We start from the raw sequence: 22,924 nt of genomic DNA, 5'->3' as shown, positions 1-22,924 counted from the left end.
GACAACTGTATGTTACTGTAAGCCAATACATTTAAATAAATATGAATAAATAAATAGAGCCTCACCAAAAAACAACAACCTTTGATTGGATGACCAATTCTTACACCATTCCTGAGAGAAATCTATGGAGAGTACCTTTGGCAGCTGCATTGTTCTGTGATGATGATGAGGCTCTCCGTTGTGTAAGGAAAACTCCCGGGGCCATGGGCTGAGGGCCTCTGTTCATTTGGGCCACGCCAAGAGTGCTGGCACCAGCTGTGTACTCGTGGTCTGCTAAACTACTGCTGTGGCACTCCAGCTGAGGTTCAGGAGAACTGCCTTCCTGAGGGATTTTATTGGCATTGTTGGGAGATAATTTCTTTTTGGTATTCTTTTTCTTCTTGCCCTTTTGCTCCTCCTTTCAAATGATGAGAGAAGGGGAGAGGGAGAGAGAAATAACAATCATTAGCTTTCAAAAGTGATAAAACAGCCATTAAGGAAAGTGTCCTGATGCAGGAGAAGAGCAGGCAGAGCTGAGGGTCAGAGTTATAGAAATCATTAGCCTAGAGTCATTACATTCCCTGAAACCATCTAAGTCCAACCCCTCATGAATTCCGTTGAGCCTTACCTGACGCCAATTTAATATTGAACTTTAGTTGACTAGATTCTGGTGGATAGGCTTAAGCAATAAATATTTTGAATTTCAAAGTAAAATAGGGCCCCAATTCTTTGTGCCTGACACCTACTCAAAAAATGTATGCAAGAAAAGTGATGAGCATTGTGAAAAATGCAGACCAAGAGGTACGAATATGTTTAAAAATATATATATGAGGAGCTGATTTTCTAATCCCACACCAAATTATTTGTCAATAATTTAATTTTTCAGAACCATTCACGGATGTTGATCCTAAAATGTTCCACTGATATTGCCTGTTATGTAAGTTTTTCCATGAATTATGTGTGTTCTTATCTCTGTAATATTTTAAAGTTGCTGAAAACATGTTAATCATCAGATCTGCTTTATACTTTTTAGAAATGTGATTCCTTTGTGATACAGAATAATACCTGACAAAATATTTAAGTAATGAAACACAGTATTTAGCTTTTGGATGTCATGCATATTATCAAATATCTTGCTAGACAGCTGCTACACTTTAAAAAACAAACCAAAACCAGGAAGCTATGGACTTCATTGAGAAGTAATGTGAAATAATGATATCACCAAAAAAAAGTGCAGAATTGGTTTCTGAAAGGATACAACCTTTACTGTCCAAAAATCCTTTTTCCTGATCCAGCAGGGAAAAAAAAACAAGATAGTCCAGTTGCCTTCTGGAAAAATCACCTTTGGGACTAAGGTTTGCAGCAATCTGAAGCTTACTTTGCTCTACTTTGTTGCCCTATATGTAGAACAATGCATTATGATGTGGTTGGCATGTTTACCTGGACTGGGCTGAAGACAACTCAGAAGGAAACTTCTAGGGTGGCCAACTGGAGAGTAAGTGTGTGCAGTGAGAGGCCTCATTGGAAAAGCAGTGAGTAGAGGGACTGTGCAGAGAAAAGGAGAAGCAAATGGCAATAGAGGCAGTAGTGGTAAGGGGAGCAGCAGATCAGGGGCTGCCTGCAGGTATCTGCATTAACCTTTAGGAGGTGAAATCAACATCAGTTCCAAAAAGGCCTTCCATTTGGAAGACTAACCTGGCATTCCAAGCAGAGTTCTCAAAATGATTTAGAGAGACAACCCTCAGCACTGGCTGGTTTTCCATATAATTCTGAGGATTGTAGAATAGCATAATTCTTTAGACCAAAAGCAGGCCCTCCTTTGATCAATCTTCTCATTAGTAATTTGTTCATGGAAAACAATGATCCATGAAATGTTTCCAAAAAAAAAAACATTTTGGGGTAGTGATGGCAGGACCCTATTTGGAAAGCTCACCTGCTGAGATAATTTGGCAGCAGCTGCTGCCAGTCCAGTTTCAATAGAAGCAACTCTTGTACCTTCTCGGACCGGTCTGTCCTGCCGTGGTACTGATGGACCAACTCTTGCTAAATGCAGAAGAAAATTAAGCAATAAAGTTAACAGGCAATAGAGCACATACAGTATACAATCCACATATATTGCTAATGACAGGACCATAACTACTACATTTCAGGCATTGCAGAGAAACAAATACAAACCCTGTAATTTTAAAAAATAAAGCCTCAGCCCTGGTGGCGCAGTGGTTAGAATGCTGTATTACAGGCTGGAGTCCTGCTGCCCAGAGTCTGGAGTTCGATCCTGATGGGGCTCAAAGTTGACTCAGCCTTCCATCCTTCCAAGGTTAGTAAAATGAGAACCCAGATTGTTGGGGGCAATAAGCTGACTTTGTAAACCACTTAGAGAGGGCTGTAAGTCTAAGTGCTATTGCCATTCCTGTAAATATATAGGCTGGAATCATATACATTGTTAAACCTTGATTAAGTAAATATATTACTATGACCACATTATTAAGTTCTTGTAATTAAAGCAAAGTTTCCCATGATTTCCACAGTTCTCCCCTCAACCCACCCACCCCATCCCCAGGAGAAGGAACTAGTGCAATCTTGATCATCAGTGTTTCAAAACATTTTGGAATATTTAGCCCCCCAAAATGTAAAAGCAGTGCCACTGTATGATTAGTGCACAAAATACAGAAAACTTTGTAGAAATTCTTCAAGAATACTATGGTTCTGATCTCCAAAGTCCAATCCTTAAAATAATCATGATGTGCAGTTCTCTCCTCTCTATCTTTGTCTTTTGTAATATTAAAAAGTAATAAAGAAAGCAAACTGGTTACTAACAGGCCAGGGCAAGCTACTCGGGAGCCAGATATTTTCCATATTAAAATTTATTTAATTGTAGTTCAATGTATGCCATGTACACATATCTCTGAAATCTGTCATGAGTTTTTCCTGTATGATTTTGCATTTAAAATATCATAAATATTACCTGTGGGACTGTAAGGTGCATCATCGGAACTTTTCCTCTTTTTTGATCGAGATTTGAACACTGGGTTATCTTCATCTGATTCAAGGGAGGGATAAACTAAAGCATGAAAAAAATAAGATAGTCTGATAAAGCATTAAAAAATTAGGGCAATCCTATCATCCTTGTAGAAAATGGACCAATGTCTCAATTCCCATAAAACAATTTGGCTGCATTACTGACTTTGGCTTTTTCATGCTATGAACTTGAAGCAGCTACCAGTATACTGTAGCTACTGGCAGAGTAAAGCCTTTTCCTGCCTCTTCTATGTTTTGCAGCTGGCTGGTCTCCTAAGTTAGGAAAACAGTGGAATAAGGCTATTCGGATAATAACCTGGGATGAGACAAAGTTCATTAGGAAGGAGATAGAGAGCAATGTGATTTATGTTTTTAAACGTTTTCAAAAATATTTTTACTGAATTTTAAAAACATTAAAGTGTCCTATAAACCATTATTCATAGTCACAAATATGTAAGTAGACCATAATACAGTTGCTTAAAAAGAAAAACAAACAGAAAGGACCATTTTCCATTACAAGGAGAAAATATCCTATTGCCCTGATATATGCACCTATGCGCACACACACACACAGAGAAATTCCTCAGTTTAGGACTACAATTGGGACTGGACACTTTGGCTCCCCATTGACTTTGCTTGTCAGAAGCTGAATGAAAAGGTCGTAAATGGTGGTCATGGGACTCTGGAATGCTGCAACTGTCGTAAATGTGAGCTGATTGCCAAGCACCCAATCATGATCAAGTGACCATCAGGACATGGATACAATGGTAAGTGCAAGGATTGGTCATGTCACTTTCTTTAGTGCCATTGTAACTTCAAGTGGTCCATTAAAAAATTAAGTTTAAGATTAAGTTTAATGTGTGTGTGGCAGTGGTGGAATTCAAATACATGAACAACTGGTTCTCTGCCACTTCCGGGCGTCCATTCTGGTCCTGGGCCTCCAAGACCCAGAACGGACTTCTGGAAGCAGTGCCCACGCACTTCCGGAGGGCCGTTCTGGGCCTTGCAAAAAAGGGCTAGGGCTTCAGTGGGTGCCAGCCAGTTCACCGAACTCAACAAAAAATTAGCTACCGGTTCTGCCAAACTGGTGCAAATCAGCTGAATCCCACCACTGGTGTGTAGGTGTGTGCATGTATGTGCTTTATAGGTAGTCTTTGCTTACTGACTGCCTTGCTTAGGAATTATTTGAAGCTACAACAGTGTAAAAAAAAACCCTTTGGAACCAGCCCTTGTATTTATGACCATCACAGAGCCCCATGGTCATGTGATTGCCATTTGAGCACTTGTCAACCAATGTCCATTTAGAGCCACCTTGATCATTTGGATGTTTTCCAACCAGCTTGTGACAAGCAGAATTAATGGAGAATGTGGACTTCAAATACAAGTCAGAGTCATGTGATATTTCACTTAACAAGTCTGGTAACTCACTCAATGACCGAGTGGGAAGTTACTTTGCAAGTCTCACATGGTCATGTGGTTTTTCTACTTTGTATCTGAGGCGCTTAGTGACGGAATTGCTGATTTCAATTGTGGTTGCTAAGTGAGCCCTACATGCATGTGTGTGCCGCTTTCTCTATCGCAATGCTCCCTAATACTCCATTTTTACTTTGTAGGGACATTTCTCTTTTCCATTCAGTATTTCCCAGTTTCTAGTCTAAATTGCATTAAAGTTTGAAGTAAATCCAAGTTAACTAGATAACCTATCCAAAATGGAGATTTTGTTTTCATTTCTTCTGTTAGGCCAATGATGTATATACACTGGAAGTAATTGCATCAGTTTAACCGCTGAATGAAAATGTGCTGACCAGATGTGGCACTAATGGAATCTTGGTGGACTAACCATCTTACAACAAAGCAAAGCTATTAAGTGGTAGCATAAATACATAATTAGCAAGAATGTTGATCTCCCCAGAACAAACTTCTCTTCTTTCAGGATGTCACATTTGGAGCGTGTCTCTACATTACACTTTTGCTGAGTTAATTTAACTTGAGTGATATGTCTTCAGGTAACGTAATTTTAACATCTGTTTATGTTTTGTCAAATCTGTACAATGGTCACGTTTTCATTTAATTTCAGAGAATTTCAATATGTATATATTCCGTGCATGATGCTGAAAGCAGAGAAAAACTACATCTTTTTAAGGACAGTTATTTTAATGCAATGTTGTGCGCATTCCTAATAGCTATATATTTCTTAGAAGCTAAATAATACTGTCTATTTCTGTTTTTATATACAAAGTTTGTCACTTTTTCAGTTTATTTTTTGCTGCCTTTGAGTCAGTCTTGACTCCTGATGATTGCCTGAACTAGTAGTCTATGCAATTTTCTTGGCAATATCTTTCATAGATATGTTTCATAGCTGAAGGGGCGCTAAAATTCACTGTCCCATGTTCTAAACTGGTGTCTTAATCACTACACCAAACTAATTCTCCTATTCCTGATAAAGGTAAAGGTTTCCCCTGTCCAGTTGTTTCTGACTTTATGGGGTAGTGCTCATGTCTGTTTGTTAGCCAAGCCAGCTGTGATCATGTGGCCAGCATTACTATATGGCAAGGAACATATTGGTTACCTTCTCACCAAAGTGTTATCTATTTATCTACTTGTATTTGCATCCTTTCGAACTGATAGTGGGCAGGAAGTGGGGCTAGTAATAGAAGCTCACTCTGTTTCACAACGCTCAGTCTTGAACCCAGCCTGTCAGCTTTCCAGCTGACAAGCTCAGTGTCCTTCACCACTGAGCCATCGCGCTCTTCCTTGTACTATTATCATTCCAGTAAAAAATGAAGTTATTGTAACTCTGATGAAGCTCTAATAAGTGCTTTGAATCACTGAATCATTAATTTTAAAAGTAGTGCACAACTTTCCGGTTTCCCCCCCCCCCTTTACCCCAGATCTGAACTGGCATGTTGCAAAATAAGCTGTTTTGTTTTTTTTAAATTTGTCAAATACGATACATAAAATTGACAGGTTGATGAAGAGTACCTCTGAGGGATCTGTCTACACATTTCTCAACTGGAATTATATGGTTGATAAGGGCAATAACTTTCCTGAACAAAAACATGGGAAAACAAATTTTGTTTTGCATAGCTAAGCTAAAGTGGTCGTTCTGAACTTAACAGATGCCCAGTTCTTGGAATCTGCTTTAATCAACATAAAGGTAAGTTTTTATGCCAGGGCATCAGAAATTATCCTTACACACAGGAAAAATAATTTGAATTTTTAACCCAGTGTTGTAGCAGTGTACAACATAAAAAGTCCTGGGTCAAACACCTTTACACTATCCAAGTAAGCAAGCCATACAGAATTAGAGTGCCACTTACATAATTATCTATAATTTTGCTATCAAGTTAAGGCAGAAGATAAGCATGGGAACTGTTAATCAGACAATATGCAGATCTTACACCTTGGAGTTGATATTTAGTTTCCTTCAAACAACTCATGTATCATTAAGGCTCAACACTCATTCAAACTTAAGTTTTAGCTAGTCTTACTTTGAAAATTTGAAATCTCTCATCTGAAAAATTTGTAGCAAACTCCCCTTTCGGTGTCACAAAGAGAAAGCATCTGAGCATATGTAATGTTCACTTCGTATCAGCTATGTAGGACAGACCACTGGCAAACCTTTGGTTCTCTGCCTCAGAAACTTTGACAAAGAAACAGGTTGCTACCCTTTTCAGCTTCAGAAGAGCTACCTTCAGACATTTCACTGCCTTTCAATAATTATTGTCCAGGGGAGAACTTAAGCAGGATTTTCATACCATAATCAGAATCTTTAAAACAGGCATCTAAGTGGTCCTGGTCTTCATCATAATCTTCAATATCAATGTTGTTTTTTGCAGTCTTTTTCAACAATCGTTTGCCTGCATTTTTGCTATTGCTGCTTCCAGATTTTTTGGAATTGGGGGCAGAGATGGAATTATTCTTAGCTTGATTGGTGCCCCATGAAGGCTGTAGGCAAGAGTCTGAAGACTGGAGATTTGCCATTGATAACATCCCTTGGATAGCTTCCTGTGTGCTGGGAGATGCAGGTGGTTGACTAAAAGAGAAGAAAGAGGAAAAAGAGAAACCATTCAAAATTAAAGCTAATATAGGAGTTATAGAATAAATAGATAATATAAAAAATTGCATCTAAGTCATCCACTGTAATATGTGTGGCTTTTTTCCACCATCTTCTTAGGTCAAACAGATCAAACCCCCCCACCACCACCATAGGCAAATGTATAGGATCAAATTAGACATTGTGGAGAGAAACATATAGAAAGCAGGAAAAGGGATTTCAGAGGCCCATCTGAAACATGAGAGTACTTTCAACTCCCATCTGAAGTTACAATAACTTTCAACATTTCCTTCTTCTAGAATAAGAAAAAATGAAAGAAACAGTTTTATCAATTGAATATTTTAATTGGATCCATCCGTTATAATTAAATACATATACAATTGTCATGAAAATTCTAGAATGGGTGTTGTGATATTATATTGCATTGCTAAATTCGCTATTGTATTTTTTTTCTTACAAAGTAAGTTGTTAAAAGGGATGAAATAGGTGACAAGCAATTCCAGAGAGAAGCACATATTTTTCTCCTCCTAATCTCTCATTTTGGTTGGCTGTAACTCTCTTGTTTTGCTTATTTTCAACAACAATAGGTTCTATCAATTTACTCTAACAAAGTATTATCTAAATATTTCCAATTAGGTTTTTTCCAAGTGAGAAACACTGTAGGAAAATGGAAATTTTCATGTAATGCTTGAAACCAAGACAAGAAATGAAAGTCCAAGAAAAATCTCTTCAAATACTGCAGATCAGATCTGCCACACACAATCTATAGATCGCTGCAGTTGACAATATAATTCCAGATGCCATTGGGGTAGCTGTTTACAGTTCCACACTGCAATGTTGCTGATTCCACAATGATCTGCATGAATAAAGGAAATACTTCCTATGACTCCATCATAACAACCATTAACCAAAATATGCGACAAAAAACTTGATAAGCCTGGAATGTTTTAAAACAAAGATCCTTGGACTGATAAAACCATAATTGCTTTGGCTACAATTACACAAGATACACTGGTGTGTGTGTGTCTCTGTGTGTGATGAAAATGGCTCCATTATGCTTTGGCATTGTGTGACAGCCATTGCCATAGAAAATGCTGGGGACGGGAGGAAGATTCAACTAAATATCAACATACACTAGTACCTAATGTCCCAGAGTCAGTGAAGAAACTGAAGTTGACTATAAGCTGGCTCTTTCAGCAAGGAAGCAAACCATACTACTATATATTTTCAAATCAACCATGAAGTATTGACAAGAAAGAAAAGTAAATGTCTCCAAAGCACCTGAAGGCAGGACAAGAAGCAATGGATGGAAACTAGTCAAGGAGAGAAGCAGCCTAGAACTAAGGAGAAACTTCTTGACAGTTAGAACAACTAACCAGTGGAACAACCTGCCTCCAGAAGTGGTGAATGCTCCAACACTGGAAGGTTTTAAGAAGAGACTGGCCAGCCACTTGTTTGAAATGGTATAGGGTTTCCTGCCTGAGCAGGGGGTTGGACTAGATGACCTCCAAGGTCCCTTCCAACTTATTATTATTATATTGGCCTACACAGCCTCAGAATATTATTAAAAATTGGGGTGGGGGATTTCAGACATGCAATGCATATAGGAGATCTATTTCTGATCTAGAAGAATTTTTTTTCCAAAAGAAAAAAAAGTCCAAAGGCTCAACTGGCTATTTCCACCAAAGGTGTTGCAAATTACTGATTGAAAGGGAGTTTTGTGCCTGTCATCATCATTGTTTATTTTGAATGCATAAACAGCTGCCCATAAAGAGTCAGCCTGCATTCATATTTGCAGAAAGAGATGTTGTTGAGCTTTGTATCATGCTAATGTATCAGCGTCCATGCCACTGTATTTATAATTTTCTTGTGAGGAGCCCTGAAGAAATGAAAACAGCAACGGTAGCTCTTTTTAGTAAGACAGGATATGGGTGAGCACTTGCTCCCCCTCATTAAGAAAATGAATTCAGAAGAGAAATTAGTGAAAAGAGAGCCAATACATCAACCTATTCTAGAATACGTCAGACTCAGGAAAAGCACCCTATGATGTTCAGCAGCTTGTTTGGATCACTTTTGGATGACATTGGTGTTTTAAGGAGTTTGTCCATTTTGTAGTGCTATGTCAAAAATCAGCAAACCTGATTTTATTACTATCATCAACTCCAAGAGCATTTAAGACATTTGTTTGTTTTCTCAGAGAGTTCTCTTAAAACCTTGAATCAAATGTAAATGGACCATCAAAAGTTGCCTACCAAATGGGAAAATTAGAGGGCAACTGCCTAAAGGAAGGTGAGTGTAGCAAATAAATTGTGGGATCTGATCAAAACCAGTGGCTGGGCAGGCAGAGGGAAACCCAAGTTCTTTACAAATTCTTAAAGTGACAGAGCATTCAAGCACGAACTCAAATGGAAGAGTCTCCTAAAGGATTGTGTTGTTGTTGTTGGGGTGTTTTGGTTTTTTTGTATTTTTACTGAACTGCCTGTAATTTTGCCTTGGGCTTAAAGATCCTGTTGCCCTGTTCTTAAACAATTTCCTTAATATCAATAAGATCTGTGCAAGAAATGTTTATATTGGATTGCGCCCAATGAGTTTTTCATTAAGGATATTTGCATGTTAGTAATTCTGGATCTGCTCAAAGTGAAATATAAAACAGGAAACAATTATTAAACCCTGGAAAATCATATCCCCTGTTTGTACTTTTAGTGATTATTAGCATATATTTTTCTTTAATGAGAGCAAATGCTGAAAGAAGATTTTTTTTATATATGTACTGAATGGCTGGTGCCGAATTCTACACATCATTAAGATTGGTTCTATGGCTGAATATAATAACATAATCGTAGATTTTAAAACATATGTGTGATAAGTCTTGACTGTCACAATTTGACAGTCAACAAAAGGTGAGGAGGAAGATATTTGAGCAATTTGTTCTGTTTATAACTTGGTTCCCAGGCCTACCCACCCACTGCCCCTTCTTCTTTTTATTCTTATGTTTATCAATATAAGTTTGTGTTGATCCTTTAATGCTTTTGTATATGATTCTGTTGCACTCTTATTTTGTCAGTTAGTACTAACTAAATTTAAAAAGGTATATAGAGAGAAGTATGCAAAATGCAGCTTTTGCAGTAAAAAAATACTTATATCTAATTTTACCTGTGTCAAAACTATGATTAGTTCTGTCATTCTGCCAGCTTTGTCTTGAATAAAGAAACTTTAACTGTTCAGTTCATGCCTCATATGTAATTTTTAGCAAAATATCCCTTTTATAAAAAAATATACATTAGTCAAATTAATTGTCCTAACAAATCAGAGATCATCAATTCAATGGATTACTAATGGTTGCACATAACACCCAGTTAAGCTAAAAATACTGGAACTAAGGTAATGCCCTAGGATAGCTAACTTAGACTGGGAAGTGGGGAGAGCTAAGATTTGCATTTGCCTTTGAGTGGGATATTGAGGGTGAATCTCAAAAGGTAAACCGAATCAGATGAGCCTCCCAAATTTAATTATATTAATGCAACATAAATTGTATCAAATGAATACATATAATTATTCCTGCATATTTAATCATCTTCCCGACAACTACATTAAATCATTATAATATTGTGGCGATCTTTGACTGGGTTCTGAGGGCCTTAGCTTTTAAGGGTCGTATATGATACATTGTAAAAAAGAATCTTCCAAAACTGGTTAAATCTTTATACCTACTCAAAACGTTATCTTTTAACCACTAAACTGTGTTATGTCAAATGTAATTCATAAGGAACTGGTTTTAATTCTTCACTGAACAATTCAGGTTACTTTGAACAACCTTAAATGAACTAGTGAAGTGGAAGGTATCTCAGGAAAGCTTCTGCCTGAATATATTTACTAATCTTTAAGATGCCACAATAGTCTCCATCATTTTTTGATATAAAGAGTAATTTACAGGCAGAGAAAATGCAGTTTAAATGTGAAGAGATAGGCTGTGCATCTTGATTGGGACAGGAAAAGGAGGTTTAGATTACCTGTAAGAATCCATGTGCACCTTTCAGCAACGCCTTTGAAAAAAAACAGATTTGTCTACGTTTTTTCCTGAGCTTTTCAAGCCAACTTTATCTAGTGCATCCTTTCAATGAACCAATAATTAGGAAAATGAGCAAATGAATAATATATATTTTGCTACATAAATTGATTTTTATATTCTCTTATTTAGATTATTTAAAATATAACAGGATTTTTATTACTATGGTGGTAGAACAGCATCTCCCAACCTGGCTAAACTTTCACAATATACTGAAGTCTTGGATGTTTCCCCAGGCATTTGAGTCTGTTGTGATTGATATGGTCTTTGTTTATGCTTAGGTGGACTCACTCACATATGGTGGGCTCTCTAATGTTTTAACCTTTATAAGATACTCAGCTCCACTTGTGGCAGCTATATAAATCAAATAAATATTATAAATACATATTATTTAAAGAAAGAGGTTGACCATCCTTATGCATACTTACCTGTTGCTGTTGTACTCTAAACCCCCAACTTCCTTGCTTGCCTGCAAAAGATCTAGAATGCCTGCTGAACTTGCAGTCTCTTTCTTCGCTTTAGAATTGCGCCCTGGCTTGGCCTCGGTGTCAATGTGAAGAGAACCTTCATCAGAGGAGTCATCACTCTGCAAAAATCAAAGGAAAAGAGTATAACACACAGTCACTCGTGCCCTGATCATCTCCAGAGTGGATTACTATAACATGCTTTAGACAGGGCTGCTCTTGAAACGCATCCAGAAGCTTCAGATGCTGTGGAGTGCGGCTGCATGGAAAGTGTGGTGCATGTCACATCTCTGTCCTTGAGCTATGCGGGCTGCTAGTCTGCTTCTGGATGCAATTCAAGTTGCTGGTTTTGAGCTTTAAAGTCCTAATGGCACGGGACCAGGTTATCTGAATAAGGAATAACCCCTTTTAACTTTCCAGAAAGGATAAGCATGATTTTTCCAGTGACTTCTGGGAACCCATGGGGGGCCTAGGAGATGGTTGCATTGTAAAAGTTTATTAGTATTTTCCCGCTGTCTTGGTTTTTCTATTTTTTATTTTTATTTGTACTTTAGTATTTTAATGATTGCTACACTGTTTTGGTTCTCACTATGGTTGTACATTGCCCAGAATCATGTTCTGTGAGATGGGCAGCTATATAAACCTGCTAAATAAATAAATAAATAAAAATTGTACTAATTGGACTCATTTGACAAGATATTATTAGAAAAATGATTTTCCACAATAAACACTACTTTTAATAATCTAGAAAGATAAGATTCTAAAATGTCTCTATTGAATTCTGCTGACGTATTAAGAAGAAGACAATTCTTGTTTGGCTCTATATCCTCAAATCCAGTTCCTGAAGATTCTCCAACTCACAGAATTATTAATTAATTATTATTAAGGAGCAAAGGGTTGGTTGCACCAGAAAGAGGAGAAAAAGAAAAACTCCTGTGTTACTTGAAGGCCACTAGAGGGGCACTAGATTCCAGATTGAAGCTGTTTCCATAAACCAGTCAAATCACTCATCCAACTACCGGTAACATAACATAGTTAACATTTGACTTCCAATAGATACCCAGAGTGTCAGCAGAAAACTTCCTCTACCCTGTTTGGAGAAGGTTTTTTTTTTGTGTGTGTGTAACCCAATGATAAATACAGTGTTGTGTCAAAAACATACTTATTCATCACTGGAAAAGACACTTGATGGAATGGATTCTTCCTAGGGCTACAAATCCATTCCAGAGGACTGAATTGAAGAAGACTGCAAGGAATGATTGCAAGAGAAATGAATAGAACTCTCTGTAGCATATTTACTTATTTATTTATTTTATTGAATTTATAGACAGATGTTAATTTCTACGGGGAAAGAAATGTGCGTTACTTTTCCTGTCAGTGTCTAAAAGCAAAAAATATGCAATGTATGCTTATAATTTTGGTAAGTGGCACAAATCCTTTTAGATATGAGAATAATTATACACTGAGAGAAATACCTTGTATAATACTGATTCCACTTTTGGCTTCTTCACTGGAGTGTGCTGTGTGGTCTCTTTTTTATCTGATAAAACTAGGATGAAATTGAAATAGAGATTTTAGCTTTAAATACTAAATAAAAACCAGCATGTAGGCAATCCATCTCATTTTTAAAATTTATTTCCAATTACCCTGGCAATATTTCATTTCTACACATGCACTCTTAGCTAAAAGGTCTTCATGCACATGTACTGAATCATTCCCAAAATATAACAAATCTGCAAATAGGTTAAACAAAGCTGAGGGAAAAATAATACTGTCCAAACAATCAAGACTCACACCTGCAACAATATGTGACTTGACTTTTGCAACTCTTTAAGGGCCACACAGAGACTTTGGTAGTCATTACTTTGAACCAAAAGTCATCTTCATCTCAGTTTGTTTTGTTTTTGCTTTGCTGTGATGAATAGCATAATTTACCCAAGAGTAGAAACAGTCTTACATGATAAATCTCTTTTCGTGGTGTTTTTCTTCCTTCTAATTGGAAATTCATCTATCTTCAATTCTCCATCATCTGAGACATATTCATATTCGTCTTTCACAGGTTTTGCTTTATCTTCTTTGAAATTTTGCTGTGACCCAAATATACCAGGATTCAACTGAGTTTTCATTCCCTTTGATCTATTAAAATAAAGGAAATTAAATCAGGAAGGGCAATACTGAAGCAAGTTTTAAATAAGAAATTTCATCGTATTACAGCCATTTTGAACTACAGTAAATAGTGAATATTTAGAATTCACAAGTGGGTATATGTAGAAAAACAGTGCACTTACATAAATACATTTTCCAATATTACTGGAAAGGAGCCAGCAAGATATACTATATGGTATAAGAGACCAAAAACACATCCCTTCTGGGGATTTTTTTTTAATCAACTATTTAATCAATCAGCACCATCAGCATCCCAGATCAACCCAGTGCAGAATGAATCATCGTGGAAGATTACAGGCAATCATCTATCAACCTGGGCTCAGTGCTGACTGGTAGAGAGTTTTTCACTTTCCAGTCTAAGGAGGAGAGAGAGTGACCAGCCCAAAGTCCCCCAGCCAGTTTCTGTGCACAAAGGACAATTAGAATGTGGATCTCACTGCTTCTAGTCCAGCACTTTAACCACTACACCACACTACCTTTAAATATATTAATGGTGCAAACAAGGTTCTAGAAGGAAATATTTTAAACGTTAAACAAAAATCAAGAACACAAGGGCCTAACCTCAAACCAACAGGAGGGAAGTCCAAAAGTAATGTTTAAAAGAATTGCTTCACAAATAGTGGAAGCTTGGAACCAAATTCCAGAAGAGGTACTGGGTCAGTCCTCAGTAACTAAGTTTAAACATGCTTCAGATAAACACATGTCCATCATCTGACACACACAAAAAATCCCTCACAGGGCAGACTCGATGGACCACTAGGACTTTTTCTGCCATTTTGTTTCCTCTGGCTCTCTCTCTCTCTCTCTCTCAAACAAGCACACATGCATGTTCCATGGTACAGTTCAGAAACATAACTTTTACTGGGAAGTGAGATATCACACTCCAATTACAGGAGGAAAAACAGTAGAAATACAGAAGGTAAAATTTATTCTCATTAGAAAAAGGTACAATTTCAAATTTGTAATTATAAATGAGACATTACTTATTCTGCTTATTTCTTTTTCATTCTTCAATTCATTTGCTAAACTAGAAGTTTTATCTGTTCATGCACATAATTGTAATCTCTGAAATAAGGGACCAGTGTGGTAAATAATGGTCCATTGCCTTGGATAAAGAATGGATTTATTTGGGATAGTGATAACAATAACAGTAACATGGTATGGAAGTGTATGTTCCACAAACCGCGACAGTGAGTTTGATTTTAGCAAAAGTAGGTTAAGTTGATAATAATCATTGAAACTTTCTGGCCCTCAGTCATCAGCAGATATGCTTAGGACACAATCATTTGAAAAGTTATTCTGCACAACTCCACTTAGAATGAATGAGAATTGCCTAAGGGCACTTTAATTGGGCACCCACAATGGAGCTTTCCAAGCCAATTTGTTGTAGTAGTTAAGGTGCTAGCCTAAAAACCAGGAGACTGTGAGTTCTAGTCCTGCCTTAGGCATGGAAGCTGACAGATGATCTTGAGGCAGTCACTCTCTGTCAACTCAACCCACCTCACAGGTTGTTGTTGTTGGGAAAATAACAGGAGGCAGGAGTATTAAGTACTGTACATTATAAAGTAACAATGGTGGCATAAGGACTAATAAAAAGTGAGGGAAGTTGTGGTACCTATTTTCTCCTTGTTTATAGTTTGGTCAATGTAGTATGTCTATAATAAAATCAATTATATGTCCGGTTTAAATAGAAATATCAAAAATAGATTTACTAGAGAATTAAAAAAATAATTATGAATAAAATTTCTATCTCTTATGTGGCAGATGGTATTGATCTTTCTGTTAAGAGAATCAACTTAAATATAAGTATTAATGCATGACCAACATTGGTAGACTAGCATAGGCTATAGTAGTCTATCCTAATACAGATTGCTCTTAATATTAAGTGGTTTATTTTAAAACTCATCTGATAACTAGGTGTTCATTTGCTAGGAACTGATCAACCTCTATTGATCTTGAATGTTAGAAAAAAATGTACTTATTAAATTCAAATACCACACCATCTGGTTCACAATATAATCATATATAAAAATTCTGAAATAAATAGTTCATATACATTCTACAGACATACCCATTTATGTCTGTAAAAAATATGAAAAATGAAAGAGGCTTTCAACCAAATGTTCTATTATTAATATCTACTAGTACTATTGAATTCAGTCTTTGCCAACTGAGCAGTACCATTAGTATCACTAAAAAGAGATTTTCTTACTTCTGAAGAAAAATCTGAACAAAGGTAGCAAAAATGAGTTCATTTATCTTAGTCGTCAAGACACAGCATGAAATAATTACTTTCAGGTTAGACTGAATGAAATGAAATGTTATTAATGATGGTGATAACATTGATTAAAGCAATTGCAGATGTTTAAGACTGTTAAAAATTGAGAGGGAGGGTGGTGACCTGGGATTGTACCAATATGAAAGTACATGTTTATGGTTAAAGATAAGTAGCATCCATTATGTCTTCTATATTCCTTTCTATCCTTTCCCCAAATTATAAATCAAAAGAATGAAGTCACACTGAAGTCCGAAAAAAGGGGAGTAGGAATTTATTATGGCTGCCCACTCCAGTAGAATCAAGGCAAGAAGGAGAAACAGAAGATCTTAACAGCAAGTCAGCACCTACAGCATCATGCAATGGCATCTGCAGATTTCCAAATTAAAATGTTCTTGAAGCTGTTCTTGATCCAACACTACTTCTCACCAGGCATTGCTAGGACCATTCCTTCCCCATCTCCTAAGGGAGGACCAGGTTCTTCCTCTTCAGAACTGGAACCATAAAGAAAACCTAATCCTGCAAATGGAAAATTTTTATCCTAACTTTGAATCAGCCATGCCTGATCTTTGAATCAGATCGTGCCAATTTTCTACTAAAGGCAGGGTGTCTGGGCCTCTGCATTCTCACTAGCATGAGAAAAAAACATTGGAAACCACCAGGATCTGAAGACTGCACCATCAAGTCTGATGCTCTAAGCTACCAAGACTATGTCAAAGGGATGGACCAGCCATCTATCAGTTCTTCACTTTGCCTGCTATGCTTGCAATTTTATCCAAAAATGAAATATTTATTGACAGGTTTTTTTAAGAGTCAGCTTTTAATTAGACTATAGCTTTAGCATTTTTATATCTTCACTGAGATGCATCATTTCTGGTTACATTATTCTTTTCTAATTAAAATAAAAAGGGTTATAATTGTTCCTTTGCTTATTTAGTCCTTAGTTATATATGCTTTTATGCTGCTTTGGTCATTAGAACTTTTAGCAACTCATAATCAACAATAAAGTACAATAGAAGTAACATAGTAGAAATAAATCACACCACTAAATATACCTTGCATTATTGAAACAACAATTCAGCCTATCATCATCATGAAAGATAGCACCAAATATCATCAGAACAGTGTCACACATTGCAGGCACCTCCCAAAAAACCTCAGACCCCTAAAGCTTTTTGAGGAAGTCAGTTCTTCCTTCCCTTTCTGATTGAAAGAAATTAGACTCATATCTTTATTTGTTTTTTCCAGGTGCCACAGAACTTTGGGCAAAAAAGCTAGCTAGCTTGCTTGCTTGCTTGCTTGCTTGCTTGCTTGCTTGCTTGCTTGCTTGCTTGCTTGCTTGCTTCCTTGCTTCCTTGCTTCCTTCCTTCCTTCCTTCCTTCCTTCCTTCCTTCTTCCCTCCCTCCCTCCCTCCTTCCATCACTGAATCAACCTGGGCTACGTCTGAAGTCACCTAGATGGGATCAAGTCATTTCTGGAGTTCTAGATCTAAATAGCTAAATGAAATAAATTTGATCTAGTTGTTAAGGCATTAGGTTAGAAACCGGCAGACTGTGAGTTCTAGTCCACTTTAGGTAGGAAAGCCAGTTGGGTGAGATTGGCCCAATAACTCTCTCTCTCAGCACAATCACATAGGGTTGCTATTGTGGGGAAAATAGGAGAAGGAAAGAGTATTAGGTATGTTTGCCACCTTGAGTTACTTATAAAATAATACAGGCAGGGTAAAAATCTAACAAATAAATAAAACACTAACTGTGGTACACATCTATGTTTAAGTCTGGATCATCTTGTTTTCATACAAGTGTTCTTCACTGAGTTAAAAGCAGCAAAGACAAGACTTTATATCCATCCTCCTTTTTCTTCCCTTTCATTCTATTACATCAAGCACAGATATCTTTGCATATATCTACTTATATTTATGGTTTAACTGGGAGTAATATAGGATGCATCTAGTAAATTATGAAAGGTGGAAGGCTTGCAAAGATCACACCAAGTACTGCTTTTATTAGTCAGAGTTCACCTACCCCAGTATTTTCTTGTTGGAGAAAGAAAACATAAATTTATTGTCTTTATTTCCTGATAGTGGTGTCTTTTCCAGTTTGTGCTCCTCTTCCATTTTCAGTAATGAATCAGGTTTACTGTTCTGAAAATTAGAAGGCAACAGTTATTATCTCAGCTGCAAGACTATTTGTTGCTTCATAGAATCAATGGAATATACTGTAAATAGCACAGTGTACATCCCAGCTTTCCTCCCTTAAGAACTGTTCTGACTCATATAATCTGTTACAAAGTGAAAATACGTATGATGATTTAATTGGTAGTAGGGCTGCTTAGGAAAACCCTAAAAAGGGTATAACAAGGGTACTGAAATGATCCTCATAGTTGGCTGCTTAAAGCAACAATGTTCCTTGGAGCCTTAAAACTGCCATGGAGTTTTAACTGCAAACTAAAACATTTGAGTTCAATTTTATGTGAGAAAACTAAGAGGAAAAATTGGGGGTGGTAGAAAACAATTACTATTCCACTGGATATGTATCCACTGGACACAAGATATTGATTTTAAAAAATGATTTATCTTAAATTTCCAGCAACCAAATCCAATGGGCCATGACATTTCACATACTGGATATGCAACTGGATCCTGAAGAATAGCTTAGATCTTACTTTGTATAGATGTGAAAATGTGAATCAGGCTTCAGTGAGATTTATGATGAGACAGGGAATTAGAGACAGGGTGGAATCGCATGCCAGCTCTGTGCCTCTGAATGCTGTGTTGATGAAAACTCCTAAATTGTGAAATGAGTGTGCGTCTATAGGGTCAATTAAAATACATCAGTATGATGCAAATGGGACTGTACATTTATCAAGTGATTATACTAATTGCACAGTAAGTTGAATTCTGAGTTCTCTTGTGAGGATAGAAGAATTTCAATTTACAAAATGAAATCCAGTGCACAATATAGCTGAAAGAAAAGTGCCAGGAAACATTTTTCACTTATTTTTCCTGCCACACTGCAGAATCCTATTCAAATCCCCTTTTCACTACCACTGGTATTTCAAAATTATTTGGAGAAAGAGCATCAGCAAAGATTGCTTCTTTTTTCTCACCTTAGCAGACGTTTCTCATAAGTAGAACTATGCTAAGGATATATTCTTGCAAATATTGCATTGTTTGGTATTAATTATTGTTTCTCAGACAATACTCTATGATTCTTAACTTTGAATAATTTCTTGGGCTAATTAATTTCATTGTTAATGATTTAATCAATTATCTTTTTATGCACTTTCATATGCTATATTAATTGCAAACTGTCTTTAAATATTGTTTGTTAACAAATGGGCAGCATATATGTCAACAATTAAATAGTTGACTGGTTGAATTGAATCTGGAAAAATGCTTTTTGCAATCATTTTTGCCAATGAAATCCTATCCCAAACAGACAAAAAATGATCAGTCAATAGTATTGCAAAAAAATCCTCTTTTTTTCTGTAACACCCCCACCCCCACCCCCCAAAAAGAGACTGGACAGAGAAACAAAAAAACAAATTAATTTTCTGGTGGTTTTTTTCAGAAAATAAGATGTCAAAAGTGCTAATGATATGTAGGAAACCTTGCTGTCAGTCTTAATTAGTTTTGTGATAATCATTTCTGAATTACTCAAAATAGAAAAAAAGAGCTGCATATCTGAAAATGTGAAATAAAAAAATTCTTAAAGAAGCAGTTCGTTGGAGCAGCAAAACCATCTAAACAGCACCCCCCAAAAAATGTCAGGAGAACTTTCAGAGAACATTTCTCCAATCTGTATCCTTTCTTTATGGTACAACATTTTATAATGAGCACTAAACATAAGTATGGTCAGGGCTTTTTTTCTCATAAAACGGTCAGAACGGAGTTCCGGCACCTTTTTTGGATGGAACCTTGTAGGGTAGGCAAGGCGGGTTGTATGACATGTGTGAGTTCCGGCACCTTTTTCTTTTACAAAAAAAGCACTGAGTATGGTCCTTACTAAAATGTTTATTGAAGTCTAAGATAGGAGAGACTATACCTTATATTTCCATTTTGCTTCTGTTTTGGATTTATTCTGCTCCCGAATCTCAAACTTTTCCACTTCATTTTGCTTATCAATGGGTTCTTTATTAGGGGTGTTCAAAGCGTTCTTGGCAGCCTAGTTAAAAGCAATAAAGAGATTGGGAGATAATTTCAGATGAAAAGACAACAAAATATGTCTTCTACTAATTTCCATATGTCAATTGGGCTAGTATGAATTTTCAAAATAGTGGGAGCTAAGAGGTGTCCAGAAATAATATGACACTAAAAGTTGATACATTAAATTTCATCAAACCAAAAAAAATGTTTTTCTTTATTTTAAAAGGTGCAAATAATAAGGAAAATGGGTTGATCTAAAAATCTAATCTATTATTTGGCATATCATGAACCAATTCTCACAACCTGTGCAATCCAAAGCAATCTCCTACAGGTGGACTAATCAAAAACAAAACTTCATTACTTCATTTAGTCCTAGAAATCCTTAATGAAGTAATGAAGTTCTGTTTTTGATTAGTCCACATGCTGGTGATCTCTATGGGTTGCACAAGTTGTGAAAAATTTGCTCAAATTCTTCACATTGCCAGTGACACTAGTAAAAAGTACTACAGCCTCCCACATTAGACCCCACCCTAGTGTGATCCATCCACTGATTTATACCATAAAACAAACCAACAACCTAGTAAAAAGCACAGACAGAAAACTACCATATCTAATTTCATGAAGGGAACCCATACTGTAAATAACCAGGGCAGCAGGAAGTCAAGGGCATGGACTGAGCTGGGTATATCAATTTTGGAAATTATGTTTATAAATTATGCTTGAATATCAAGAATTCGGAAGCTCACACATTCCCATGAGATAAAGAGGAGAGCGTCTACCCAGAGGTCTCTGGCCCCAATTTAATTTATTACTGAAGATTAACTCTGCTCACCTTTCCCTTCTTTGGTGTTTCGATCTTAGTTAGGGCCTCTTTTGTGTGGGCCTCAAGAAGGTCTAAGTTTGGAATGGCTGGTTGAGGTGGTTCTTTAACTTTTTTGCCTTTTTTCTTCCCTTCCCCCTTTACTTTTGGAGTTTTGGGGGGCTTGGGGGGTTTAGGGGGCTTGGGAGGCTTAGGGGGCTTGGGAGGTTTCGATAGTTTGGTGGGTTTCAGTGCTTTTATTGCTTTGGGAGTCTTTTTCTTAGGGACTTTTTCAGTGGTGGGTGGTGGAGTAGGAGGAGGAGGTGGTGGTGGTGGTTGTGGAGGCGGCGATGGTGGCGGCGGAGGTGGTGGAGGCGTTTGTGGTGGAGGTGACGGTATCTCTTCTTTCTCCGCAGGGGTGATTTCCTCAACATTCACGTTAACGCCCACTTCAGGTTTGTTGACTTTCAAAGCATTCTTCAGGAAAAAAGAACATAAGCATATTGTCAGATATAACTTTCATATTTTTGCCGCTACAAAATAGCTGATCTTCAACATTATTTTCAGAATTTCCCCAGAAATTCCTAAAGAGGGTTCTACTGAAGACTGACAGTACTCAGAGAGCAGACTAGAGTTGCTTCATGATTTTATCTTATCTTGTGCCACCTATGACAACTATAGAAAACTGAGGATATAAGCCTTTCTATGGTTATTCTCCTATAGTTTATTCTTAAATTTCATGATGGGAGTGAGAATATTGAACCCAAATGGTGTGGTTCATGGAACACAATTTATACCACTGTAATTTGCAAAGTGTTTTTATTTATTTGTTTGTTTGTTTGTTTGTTTGTTTGTTTAAATTTATATACCGCCCTTCTCCCTGAGGACTCAGGGCAGCTCACAACAATAAAAATAAAAAACATAGGATGAAATTTTTTTAAAAAAGAATTAAACAACAAATACAATAATTACATGACGATTTAAAAACCCGATAAAACCTAATTAAAAAACCATAGTCAGTCCAGGCCCGCTTTTTGGAACAACCAAGTCTTCAGGTCACGGCGGAAGGACCAAAGGTCAGGGGTCATCCACAGCTCCGTGGGTAATTCGTTCCAGAGGGTCGGCGCACCCACAGAGAAGGCTCTCCCCCTAGGGGTCGCCAGCCGGTATTGTCTGGCCGACAGTACCCTGAGGAGGCCAACTCTGTGGAAGCGAACCGGGCGATGGGATGTTGACAATGGCAGCACGTGATCTCGCAAGTACCCTGGGCCTAAGCCATGCAGGGCTTTAAAGGTTATTACCAGCACCTTGAATCGCACCCGGAGGGCAACCAAAAGCCAATGCAGCTCACGCAGGAGTGGTGTAACATGGGAGTACTGAGATACTCCCATGAGCACCCGCGTGGCTGCACTTTGCACCAGTTGAAGCCTCCAGGTGCTCTTCTTATTTTGTTACATGTAATATTGCAATAAAGCAATGTCATTTTGGTATGTTTTTCAGAAAAATGTCCCTTATACAGCAAATGAAATGTTACATCCTTTGGCTCTGAGCATTAATGTGGCATTATTTCTTCGTATGTGTTGTATAGTTTCAATGGACTCTATAGAAAAAGAGCCACTCAATAAATAGATGGTAAAAGTCTCACTGAAACATGGTGTAGAAGTGTCTAGACAGCCTTACACTATAAAAAATGTTGTTTTCATTAAGAAAACAGCAAACTATTATCATTTTAAATATAAAGGTAAAGGTAAAGATTCCTCCGCACATGCGTGCTAGTTGTTTCCAACTCTAGGGGCCGGTGCTCATCTCCGTTTCAAAGCCGAAGAGCTAGTGCTTGTCCGAGGACGTCTCCGTGGTCATGTGGCCGGCATGACTAGACGCCAAAGGCGCACGGAACGTTGTTACCTTCCCACTGGAGTGGTCCCTATTTTTCTACTTGCATTTTTACGTGCT

At 37.2% G+C, this 22,924-nt stretch overlaps 1 protein-coding gene across 1 annotated transcript in view; it reads right to left on the bottom strand.

The window, feature by feature from the left end:
* PHF2 (PHD finger protein 2) overlaps positions 1-22,924 on the bottom strand; it is a 148,939-nt gene that overhangs the window by 8,336 nt on the left and 117,679 nt on the right. The window contains exons 12-21 of the mRNA XM_083352228.1: positions 21,005-21,448; positions 20,072-20,191; positions 18,050-18,168; positions 13,542-13,720; positions 13,060-13,133; positions 11,549-11,706; positions 6,756-7,033; positions 2,945-3,040; positions 1,913-2,022; positions 136-397 (exon numbers count right to left, since the gene is read on the bottom strand). Of these exons, the coding sequence (XP_083208354.1) occupies positions 136-397; positions 1,913-2,022; positions 2,945-3,040; positions 6,756-7,033; positions 11,549-11,706; positions 13,060-13,133; positions 13,542-13,720; positions 18,050-18,168; positions 20,072-20,191; positions 21,005-21,448 (1,840 nt within the window). The remainder of the gene's footprint in view (positions 1-135; positions 398-1,912; positions 2,023-2,944; positions 3,041-6,755; positions 7,034-11,548; positions 11,707-13,059; positions 13,134-13,541; positions 13,721-18,049; positions 18,169-20,071; positions 20,192-21,004; positions 21,449-22,924) is intronic.

The sequence above is a fragment of the Vipera ursinii genome (genome assembly GCF_947247035.1).
Source record: "Vipera ursinii genome assembly, chromosome: 2".
NCBI classification, from domain to species: domain Eukaryota; kingdom Metazoa; phylum Chordata; class Lepidosauria; order Squamata; family Viperidae; genus Vipera; species Vipera ursinii.
Note: the sequence above shows the minus strand (reverse complement) of the source record. Positions and strands in the feature narration are given on the sequence as shown.